We start from the raw sequence: 12,313 nt of genomic DNA on the forward strand, positions 1-12,313 counted from the left end.
TCTCCGCAACCACCAGCTGCTGCAGCTGTCAGCTCGACTGGCCAAGCTCTGCCGGAGTCACAAGAACACCTTGTGACAACAATAGGTGGAAAAATGGTCGCCTAGATAAATAGACGTCCTCACAAATATGTGTATGAATATGAAGCATTAAGTGCATTGGCGAAAAAGTACATTTTGTATCCTTGCCTCGATGTTTTACAGTTGAAATCAAATGTTGGCAAAACCCGAATAACCACCTCTGTGTGTCGCCAAAGTATCCACAGCATGTAGAAATGTGCGTACGCGAAGGATGAAGTTGCCATGAGGCACCGCGCATTTCCACGCCCAGTTCACTTTATATACATACATGAGGCCCCAGGACAACATTGACTCATTGCAGGTGTGGCAAGGCAAACACCTGACAAGCTATAAAAGTAAATTATCGGCAGCCAACAACACTAAAGACTGGCTAGCGGAGGAACCCAATCACTTGTTTGCCCGTCATCCAGACCAGACACACCCCAGATATCCATCTAAATTCATAAAAGAACCAAACTTCATGAATGTTTTTGTGACAAACAAGTATGTGCTCCAATCACTCTATCACAAAAAAATAAGAGCTGTAGAAATTATTGGAAACTCAAGACAGCCATGACATTATGTTCTTTACAAGTATATGTAAACTTTTGACCACGACTATACGTATGACTGTGTTGCCATTCATCCCTTGAACACGATCATCAAGTTCGCTGAAGATACCACAGTGGTGGGCCTGATCAAGGGGGGTGATGAAACAGCCTACAGAAAAGAAATAAACCAAGAAAACCTGAGGCTGAACTAGAACTGGGCATTATATGATTGTGATCGTTGATCACAATGATGATTGGAGTTTGATCACGGTGATCAGCTAGTAGCATATGTCTTCGATCAAACATAGCGGATATGTCTGTGAGAAGTTACAGCAGTAGTCAACAGTAGGGAAGCAACGATGCGGGGTATAATTCTGCACAGAACAATCCACCTTTGTTGACCGTGATCCTGTGCATGTCTGTAAATGTGTGTGTTTGTGTATGTGTCGGTGTGTGCACGCGACTTCCCATTCCACCGCTTCGAAAGTAAGGCACTTCACGACAAAATGAATGTTCAATCAGCATTGTGCCTCTTCCCCTGACACAGCTGGAAGTGCAGCCCAGACGAAAAAAAAATAAAGAAATATGAATAACACTAGCACAGAAGTTGAAACACAAACATTTAAAAGGAGCAGCAGGCACTCAGAACTGTATTGGTCCCGACTGGGAGAATCAACACACCCACTAATTTAATCGGAAAAGGTATTTTTATATCTAAATATTTTTTAATCAGACTTTTTGTCTATGTGTCTGCAAAGACTCCACTTCTCTGATATAACAAAAAAACAAAAACTCTGCAGACAGACACTTTGTGTTCTTTTTGTTTGTTTATGGATAACAAAAATCATTAAACTTGTTTTATGTGTTGGTATATATAAATTTACAGTACCTCAAATTCAAACTGCACTTTAATGTATTTTTATTCAATATAAAATACAGATTTGGGGTTTTAAAAACCCCACAATCTGGGTCACCGCTAATTGTGTACCAAAGCACTCGTGAGAAGCACTGATGTATACAAGTAATAAAAGAATACAACAAATAATTTACCATATAAAAGTGTTGTTTAGTAAATGTTAACTTGAAATAAGTCTTACAGCATTCACTACACCAGGTATCCTTTGTTTACTGCAGAATGTTTGTGATGACAAGCAAAAAAACAAAATAACTGAGAGGCAAAGATGTTGTTATCTTTATCGCTACAAAACATACCGAAGTAGAAGCAAAATCGTGACCCTAAAACCAGGAATGGACCGTAGCGTGGGTTACCTGTACCTTTGCAAGTCGAGTAAGCACAATTACCGTATTTTCCGGACCATAGGCCGCACCGGATTATAAGGCGCACTGCCGATGAGCGGGTCTAGTCTGGTCTATTTTCATACAAAAGGCGCACCAGATTATATGGCGCATTAAAGGAGTCATAATATTACATTTTTTTCTAAATGTAAAACACTTCCTTGTGGTCTACATAACATGTAATGACGGTTCTTTGGTCTAAATGTTGTATAGATGATGTTTTACAGATCATCTTCAAGCTGCTTTCTGACAGTCGCTTCAGGATGCGCCGTTTTGTGGGCGGTCTTATTTACGTGGCTCACCTTCGGCAGCGTCTTTTCTCCGTCATCTTTGTTGTAGCTGTGTAGCGTGCAAGGACATTAGTGGAAGAAGTGTCAAATGACGGAGCTAACTGTTTTAATGGCATTCAGACTTTACTTAAATCAATAACGGAGCAGCATCTCCTCATCCGTGGCTCACTAGTGCAATAACAATGCTGGAAATGTGTCCTGTGAAAAACCATCCGACCAGAACTCTCTAATAACTAAAGTTCCTTGGGTGAATAATGTAAACTCACTATACCGGTATGTTTTAGCGCTTTCATGGCGAGTTTACTGACAGATATAAGTAAGAACTTTACACTACTATATTAGAAATGGCAACAGCAGAGGATGAATGTCCCATAACAAGAATATGGAGAAAAAGAAGAAGCTTATCGACTACGGTGTTGGCACCGAATACAAAGGCGGATGCGCGCAAATTTTCAGGAATTATGCAGATCCCAAATACAGATCAGCAGGTACCAGAAGGTAGGAAAAGTTGCTTTTGCATAATATTGCGAAACAAAACGCCAGATAATATGTCTTACCTTATACACACACCATAATAATACTCCTATGTTGAAGCACAGTACAATCCATCAAGCGGTCCGGCTTCATAGCTTACCAAAGTCGTACTAAAACATTTTGATAGATTTTTGAGCGCCGTGTGTAATGTTCTATATTTTAAATGGAACATATACAATTTTGGTGTTGTTTACTTGAGTCATATTGCAGTATACACATATCTCTTATGAGTGACTGCAATCATATTGCAGTCTACATGTATCTCTTATGTGTGACTGCCATCTACTGGTCACACTTATCATTTCACCAAATAAAATAGCTTCGAGGTCGGTAAGCACAACCAAAATGATTCCATACATTAGGCGCACCGAGTTATAAAGCGCACTGTCGAGTTTTGAGAAAATGAAAGGATTTTAAATGCGCCTTATAGTCTGAAAAATACGGTGTATATATATGGACAAAATGACAGTTGTCAGCTGTTAGCATACTTTATATTATCCCGATCAAATATGGTGGAAATGTTTGTCACAAAATACTGCAGTAGTAAACAGTAGGGATGCGGTACTTCGTATAATCCTGCACGGGACAATCTGCTTTAATGACCAAAAAAATTGGGAGTTTAATCAAGATTGGATGATATGAAAAAAATAATTGGGATCTTTTTTTTTTGCCATTGCCCAGCCTTAGGCAGAACACCACAAAGACAAAGAAAATTGTCATTGTTTTTAAGAGACAGAGAAAGGGAACATGCTCCACTTGTAGTAAATGGAGCATGTCTGGCGACTTTGGGCTCCTTTAAGTTCCTGGGACCATAGAGTTCGGAGGACCTCACGTGGACTGTCAACATTTCAGCACTGGTCAAAAAGGCACAGCAGAGACTCCACTTCCTTTGTGTGTTGCGGAGGAAACAACTTGAGGAGAAACTGCAGGTATCTTTTTATCGGGCCACCATGAAGCCAGTAGTAATGTACTTCATAACTGCGCGGTTTGCTGCGAGCTTTGCTGAAAACAGGAAGGCCCTGCTGAGAGTGACCAGGACAGCGAAGAATATTATCGGCCGCAAAGATCACCCTGGCAGACAGTTCTCACCATGATCAGCACTTGTTTAACCTGCTGCCATCAGGGACAAGATATCGGTCAAATAAAAGCTGGACAGACAGAATTAAAAATAGTTTTTGGCCATTAATATATTGAATAGTCCCAATAGCCAACACGGTTTTTCCACTGTTGCACTGCTGTTCATACTGGTATTTATGTATTTATTTTTAACACGTTATTTATTGCTTGTCTTGTATTTTAACTGCACCTAACAGAGAAGCCAACTCTATTTTCACCATGCCCTCATGTTGATGACAATAAAGCATTCTTTCTATTTTACTCTATTCTATTCTACAAAAGACACATACTTGTAGACGCTGATGTGAGGGGACATGGGTCTGTTGAGCCTGGTATTTTTGTCCCAAAACTTGTTCATCTCCTCCTTCGCTGTGGTTCCCATTGGAGCCGCACTGAAATGAGAAAAATGCAACTTATTGGGTGGCTGTCAACTTATGAAGTAAACCAAAAAGACACATTTTTTACTGGACATACTGTCTGAAGAGGACACTGCCCTGCGGCCTGCAGACACACACTCCCTGACGCGCCAATGTCCTGCAGACAAGGGAGAAGTGTTACAACAAGGGGCCGACCGATTATCGGCCGGGCCAATTATCAGCGCCAATATTTGTTTTTTGGGGTAAATGGTAAAATATGGTAAATGGGTTATACTTGTATAGCGCTTTTCTACCTTCAAGGTACTCAAAGCGCTTTGACACTATTTCCACATTCACACACACATTCACACACTGATGGCGGGAGCTGCCATGCAAGGCCCTGTCGGAGGCAGATATTTACAAAGATCCGAATTTAAGTGTTACTTCTTTTATTTCATAATCATATTACAAAACAGCTAGTGTTTTTCTTCCAATTGTGGTCTTTTGGTTGTCTGCAAATACTGTGTGCTTAACCTTGAGTGAGGAATGTAAGAAAGAGAGATACTCCTTTCTCTTATCTAGCCTTATGTCCAGGTGCGGAGGACAATGGGCATGTGTTTTGGCTGGAGGGACATGACTGCGAGGGTGGGAGGGAGAGAGACTTGATAGGGGAGAGGGTTTTTCATGGGTGGGTGGCAGACCATCTTGGCGGCGCGATTGAATGTTCTATGCTGGACTGGTCTCAATGTATTTACAAAGCTTTGAAAATATATTACAAAATACCTATTCTGTCTGGTGGTTTTTCTACTCAGCTTTAAGTGTCGTAAAGACCTTGGGAGCGACTTGTGACTTGAAATCCCTGGGAGGAACAACTAAGGGTGAAGTGTCTTGCTCAAGGACACGACGAGGTTGGTAGAAGGTGGGGATCGAACCAAGAACCCTCAGGTTGCTGGCACGGCCACTCTCCCAACTTCGCCACGCCGTTTAGACTAGGTAGATTGACATCAGATTTTTTATCAGCTTTTTCATTTTATTTTTAATTAATAATAGTAATATTTACCTAATATCAATGGATTATATTTAGATAGTACTTTTCTAGACACTCAAAGCACTCAAAGTAAAAACCCATCATTCACTTACTACACATTCACATCTACATTTGTAGCCACAGCTGCCCTGGGGTAGACTAACGGAATCATGGCTGCCAATTTGCGCCTCCTGCACCTCCAACCGCCACCAAACATTCATTTCAATTCATACACCAGTAGTGCTGGGCGATATGACAATACATATTGTGGGAATGATAGAAAAATGTCTATAGTGCCATTTCTATTTTTATCGTTTCAAGCGATAGGCTGTATTTTACCCGGGGCATTACACTTCAGGCGTTTCTCACTCTTTCTTGTCTCTCCTTCTCACAGAGACATAAAACAAGCGCACCATATGTCACATACTGCCGCGCGTGCAATGTCATACGCTCCCGCGGAGCAGAGAAGTAGCGGTATTGGGTAACGTTAGCTGTGATGCTCGCGGAGCGGTGCGAGTGGTAATATGAGAGAAAGAAGGTGCGAATCTGGTAACAAATGAAGGAAGAATAATTAATTCCCAAGAAAAACAGCACGGGGTCCATCGTCTGGCGGTGGTTTGGCTTCAAGCGGGAATATGTTGAACAGACAACCGTAATATGCCAAGTATGCGGCAAAAGCGCTGCTACAAAAAGTAGCGGCACTACTAATTTGTAGCATCATTTGAAAAGTCACCCGCTAGAGAATGAAGAGTGCTTGAAACTAGGGCTGGGCGATATGGCCTTTTTTAAATATCTCAATATTTTTAGGCCATGTCACAATACACGATATATATCTCGATATTTTGCCTTAGCCTTGAATGAACACTTGATGCATAAATCACACCAGTATGATGATTCTATGTGTCTACATTCAAACATTCTTGTTCATACTCCATTAATATATGCTCTTTTTAAACTTTCATGCAGAGAGGGAAATCACAACTAAGTCAACTGACCAAAACTGTATTCATTAAGCAGTTGTTAAGCAGTGGCACACATTTCAAAACAGAAAGTGCAAGATTGTCAGGGACATTTTAAAACAAGCTATGAGTGCAATTTTGTGCATGATGTCACTAAGATGACATATCAAAACAACAGTAAATTAAAGTGCACTTTTTGTACAGAACGCCACTACAATAGTTTAAAACAAATAAAGTGCACTTTTGTGCATGATGTCACACAAGATATTTCAATAACTGTCAAATAAAAATGAGTTGCATAATAGGAAATCAAAAAGTGTATGTCCTTCGCTATGTGGTAGGTTCCTGCAGACGTTATCTCCTTCTGTTGTTGACTATTTTTTTTCATACGGTGTTGATGTGGAAATGGTTGCCTCGGCATTTTGTTGGTGAGGCACCGAACGTAGATGTTGACATGCAGAGTTTCAAGCACTCCTCATTCTCTCGCGGGTGACTTTTCAAATGATGCTACATACTAGCAGTAATGCTACTTTTTGTAGCAACACTTTTGCCCCACACTTGACTAATTACGGTTGTCTGTTTGACATATTCCCGCTTGAAGCCAAACCACTGCCAGACGATGTTTTTCTTGGGAATTAATTCTTCCTTCATTTGTTACCAGATTTGCACTTTCTTTCTCTCGTATTACTACTCGCTAACGTTACCCATGCCACTACCTCTCTGCTCTGCGAGGGCGTATACGTATGTGACGTATGTAAGAAGGTGAGCTTGTTTTACGTCTCTGTGAGAAGGACAGACAAGAAAGAGTGAAAAAAGCCTGTAGTGTAATGCCCGCAGCTAAAAGCAACTGCGTGAGAACATATAGGACAGCTCCAGGCTGGAGAAACTGATCAGGCGGGCCGGTTCTACAATCGGAATAAAACTGGACTCACTGGTGACGGTGGCAGAGAAGAGGACTCTGGAAAAACTAGTGAGCATCCTGGATGATGCCAGTCACCCTCTGCATACCGTTTTCAGTAGCCAGAGGAGCCTGTTCAGTGCTAGACTGCTTCATCCCAAGTGCAGGACTAAAAGACTCAAAAAATCCTTTGTTCCACACGCCATTAGACTGTACAACTCCTCTCTGGGGGGGAGGGAGGGTACTCGGATGACAGGGGATGCAAAACAATAACAGTGCAATACTTTTTCATAACATGGTCACTCCTGTCTAGTTTCTCTTGTTATATTAGGGACGGCGTGGCACAGTGGAAGAATGGCCGTGCGCGACCCGAGGGTCCCTGGTTCAATCCCCACCTAGTACCAACCTCGTCATGTCCGTTGTGTCCTGAGCAAGACACTTCACCCTTGCTCCTGATGGGTGCTGGTTAGCGCCTTGCATGGCAGCTCCCTCCATCAGTGTGTGAATGTGTGTGTGAATGGGTAAATGTGGAAGTAGTGTCAAAGCGCTTTGAGTACCTTGAAGGTAGAAAAGCGCTATACAAGTACAACCCATTTATCATTATTTATATTCTTATTTTACTGTTATATTTTTTATTCTCATTGTTGCTTTTTATTTTTATTCTTATTGTAATATTTTTCTATTTTGTTTCCATTTATACCCCCATTATTTACTTTTTGCTTTTTAAATTCGATCTCAACTCTGTACACTACTGCTGGAATTTTAATTTTCCTGAGGGAACTCTCCTGAAGGAATCAATAAAGTACTATCTACCTATCAGGATATAGTCATTTTCTATATCGCACAGAGACAAACCCGCGATATATCGAGTATATCGCCCAGCCCTACTTGAAACTCTGCATGTCAACATCTCCGGCCGGTGCCACACCAACAAAATGCACTGACCCAATTGAGCCTGGCGTCTTCCATTTCCAGATCAACACCGTATGAAAAAAATAGTCAACAACAGAAGGAAATAACGTCCGCAGGAACCTACCACATAGCGAAGGACATACACTATTTGATTTCCTATTATGCAGCTCATTTTTAATTGACAGTTATTGAAATATCTTGTGTGACATCATGCACAAAAGTGCATGTTATTTGTTTTAAACTATTGTAGTCGCGTTCTGTACAAAAAGTGCACTTTAATTTAGTGTTGTTTTGATATGTCATCTTAGTGACATCATGCACAAAAGTGCACTCATAGCTTGTTTTAAATTGTCTCTGACAATCTTGCACTTTCTGTTTTTGGAAATGACATGAATGTTTATGCCACTGCTTAATAACTGTTCAATAAATACAGTTTTGCTAAATTGACTTAGTTGTGATTTTCCCCTCTGCATGAAAGTTTAAAATAAGCATATATTAATGCAGTATGAACAAGAATGTTTTAATGTAGACAAGGGCTGGGCGATATATCGATATACGCGATATATCGCGGGTTTGTGTCTGTGCGATATAGAAAATGACTATATCGTGATATTCGAGTATACGTTCTCACGCAGTTGCTTTTAGCTGCTGGCATTACACGACAGGCTCTTCCCACTCCTTCTTGTGTCTCCTTCTCACAGATAGCAAGCGCACCTTCTTACATACGTCACATACTGTCACGTCATACGTCACATACGTATACACCCTCGCGGAGCAGAGAGGTAGCAGCATGGTTAAAGTTAGCTGTGATACGAGTGGTAATACGAGAGAAAGAAGGTGCGAATCTGGTAACAAATGAAGGAATAATTAATTCCCAAGAAAAACAACAGGGGGTCCATCGTCTGGCGGTGGTTTGGCTTCAAGTGGGAATATGTCGAACAGACAACCGTAATTTGTCAAGTGTGGGGCAAAAGTTTCAAGTTTTCAAGTTTCAAGTTTCAAGTTTATTCACAATACCATATAACAATTACAATAGTAGTCAATATCATCATTTTAAAGATGTTGGTACATGAAAGGGTCCCCCAAATAAGCTAGAAGAAGCTTTTGACAGGGGGTCCAGAGGACAGTATATACATGGAATGATGAAACATGGTAGCAAGCACAACAACAAAAAACAAAACAAAAAAAAACAACGCGTTTCCACAAAAAGTAGCATTACTGCTAATATGTAGCATCATTTGAAAAGTCACCTGCTAGAGAATGAAGAGTGCTTACATCAACATTGTATGAAAAAAAAAGTCAACAAAAGGAGATAATGTCGTGGAATACGTGTAATTAAGTGGACCCCGACTTAAACAAGTTGAAAAACTTATTCGGGTGTTACCATTTAGTGGTCAATTGTACGGAATATGTACTGAACTGTGCAATCTACTAATAAAAGTTTCAATCAATCAAAAAGTCTGCAGGAACCTACCACATAGCGAAGGACGAACACTATTTAATTTCGTCGTGTTTGCTAAAGGATAAGACCGGTTTTCGCCTTGGCGAACGCGCCTATGGATTAGCATATCGTCTAAAAGCAGAATTCGCTTTTTCACTGGCGCCTTAAAGCCTGCCAAATTGTCTGTGGAAAAAAAAATATATAAAAATAGACAAAAGAGGAAAAGGTTGAATAATGATACAAAAGAATAGCTGTATATACTTGTAAGATAACGTTGAGGTGCAGGCTGTTTTTTCTTTAAACATATGCAGGACAATATCATTTTTAGTACGTCCCACTTGTCCCGTGATGCGGTTTTCAACAAAACATTTTTTTCATATATCGCCTGGTACTCGTACGGAAGAATTAATTCCCAAGAAATACAGCACGGGGTCCATCGTCTGGCGGTGGTTTGGCTTCAAGCGGGAATATGTCGAACAGACAACCGTCATTTGTCAAGTGTGGGGCAAAAGAGTTGCCACAAAAAGTAGCGTTACTGCTAAATTGTAGCATCATTTGAAAAGTCACCCGCTAGAGAATGAAGAGGCTTGAAACTCCGTTCGGTGCCACACCAACAAAATGCCGAGGCAACCATTTCCACATCAACACCGTATGAAAAAAATAGTCAATAAAAGACATAACACTATTTGAGTTCCTACAATGCAGCTCATTTTTATTTGACACTTATTGAAATATATTGTGTGACATCATGTTTTTAACTATTGTAGTGGCGTTCTGTATAAAAAGTGCACATTAATTCAGTGTCGTTTTGATATGTCATCTTAGTGACATCATGCACAAAAGTGCACTCATAGCTTGTTTTAAAATGTCTCTGACAATCTTGCACTTTCTGTTTTGAAATGACATGAATGTTTGTGCCACTGCTTAATAACTGTTCAATAAATACAGTTTTGGTCAATTGACTTAGTTGTGATTTCCCTCTCTGCATGAAAGTTTAAAATGAGCATATATTAATGCAGTATGAAAGAGAATGTTTTAATGTAGACACATATAATCATCATACTGCTGTGATTATATGCATCAAGTGTTCATTCAAGGCTGAGGCAAAATATCGAGATATGTATCGTGTATCGTGACATGGCCTAAAATTATCGAGATATTAATAAAAGGCCATATCGCCCAGCCCTACTTTGCATTATTACTTTCTAACGTTTGACAACAGTTTTGACAGGTGAGGTTAGCTACGTCAGTTCACTCAAGGACAAACCACACCAATATATATATAAAAAAATTACGCCAGATGAAACAAACTCAAATGGTCACAGTAAAATTAACATAATCGAGCAATACAGTAAATTATTTTTTCATACCAAAATAATCATTTTTGCTAGGGATCGAAGAGCGGCTAGCGTTAGCATGCTAGCTCCTTGGGGCTGTAACTTTACGCTGAATTAAGACCGCAAAAACACTACAATGTCCCTGACTTGTTTCTGACAAAATCAGGGAACATATACGCCTGACTGTCAATTTAATGTGCACTATACACCTTTATAAATGTCCGCCAAGCCCCGCAAATACACAGCACAAACATACTGACCTTAGTAGCAGCGCCATGTTTGACGGGTACGGACAGGAAGTAAGCAACGGATGTTGTTGTGCCGACCGGATATAATGACGTAAGCTTTACCCTTTTTTTTAGTTTTTATAATTAATTCAGCGTTAAAAAAACAAACATCATTAACAATAATAGCATAATACTGTCTTGTTTTAATTTTATAATTCAGCATTATGAAACAATAATAGTGTGGCGTCCCGGAGGAGTTGGTGTCGCAGGGGGTTCTGGGTATTTGTTCTGTTGTGTTTATACTATATATATAGTATAAATAGTAGGGATGTCCAATAATGGCTTTTTTTGCCGATATCCGATATTCCGATATTGTCCAACTCTTAATTACTGATACCAATATATACAGTCGTGGAATTAACACATTATTATGCCTAATTTGGACAACCAGGTATGGTGAAGATAAGGTCCTTTTAAAAAAAAAAATTAATAAAATAAGATAAATAAATTAAAAACATTTTCTTGAATAAAAAAGAAAGTAAAACAAGGGGTATTTGTTCTGTTGTGTTTATGTTGTGTTACGGTGCGGATGTTCTCCCAAAATGTGTTTGTCATTCTTGTTTGGTGTGGGTTCACACAGTGTGGCGTATATTTCTAACAGTGTAAAAGTTGTTTATACTGGCACCCTCAGTGTAACCTGTATCACTGTTGATTAAGTATATTGCATTCATTCATGTTTGTGCATACAGACGCCTGCATATATTGTGTGATCGGGCCGGCACGTTGTTAGAAGGGATGAAAAGCGGACATGACGACAGCTCATAAAGTAAGTTAAAGGCAGTGCCTTTAAGGCACGTCCCCAAGACTGTGGTCCGGGCGGACTCCGAGATATAATGACTGATGAACACCTTCGTTCGATAATGAAGGTTGCCTCAGCTCAAAGCCTGAGCCCCGACATTAATGAACTAGCATCCAAGAAAAGATGGCAGGTATCTGGCTTGGGAACATCAGATTAGATCAGTGTGTTGCAAACTGAGCAGTTTAAAGTCCTGAATGGTTGGTTTATTCATTGTTATTTTATTTTCTAAGTTATTAGCCTGTGGAAAAAGTTAATGTTGATATTTTCCTCAGAAGGCTGCAAATAGAAAATAGGCATTACATTTTTATTTAAAATGTATTTCATATGCCATTGATATTTTTTAATTATTATTATTATTATTTGAAACTGGATTTTGCATGTCACTATCAAGTTATATAAGTTTTGCTTGTTCAATATTCAATGCAAAACTTGTTTGGGTCCCTATTAAAAGGT

General features: G+C 39.8%; 1 protein-coding gene across 1 annotated transcript in view; it reads right to left on the minus strand.

The window, feature by feature from the left end:
• sdhc (succinate dehydrogenase complex, subunit C, integral membrane protein) overlaps positions 1-11,090 on the minus strand; it is a 21,074-nt gene extending 9,984 nt beyond the window's left edge. The window contains exons 1-3 of the mRNA XM_061979015.1: positions 11,035-11,090; positions 4,319-4,378; positions 4,135-4,236 (exon numbers count right to left, since the gene is read on the minus strand). Coding sequence (XP_061834999.1) covers positions 4,135-4,236; positions 4,319-4,378; positions 11,035-11,051 — 179 coding nt within the window. The 5' untranslated portion in view covers positions 11,052-11,090. The remainder of the gene's footprint in view (positions 1-4,134; positions 4,237-4,318; positions 4,379-11,034) is intronic.
• Positions 11,091-12,313: the final 1,223 nt, after the last annotated feature.

Source organism: Nerophis lumbriciformis, linkage group LG19 (assembly GCF_033978685.3).
Source record: "Nerophis lumbriciformis linkage group LG19, RoL_Nlum_v2.1, whole genome shotgun sequence".
Lineage (NCBI taxonomy): Eukaryota > Metazoa > Chordata > Actinopteri > Syngnathiformes > Syngnathidae > Nerophis > Nerophis lumbriciformis.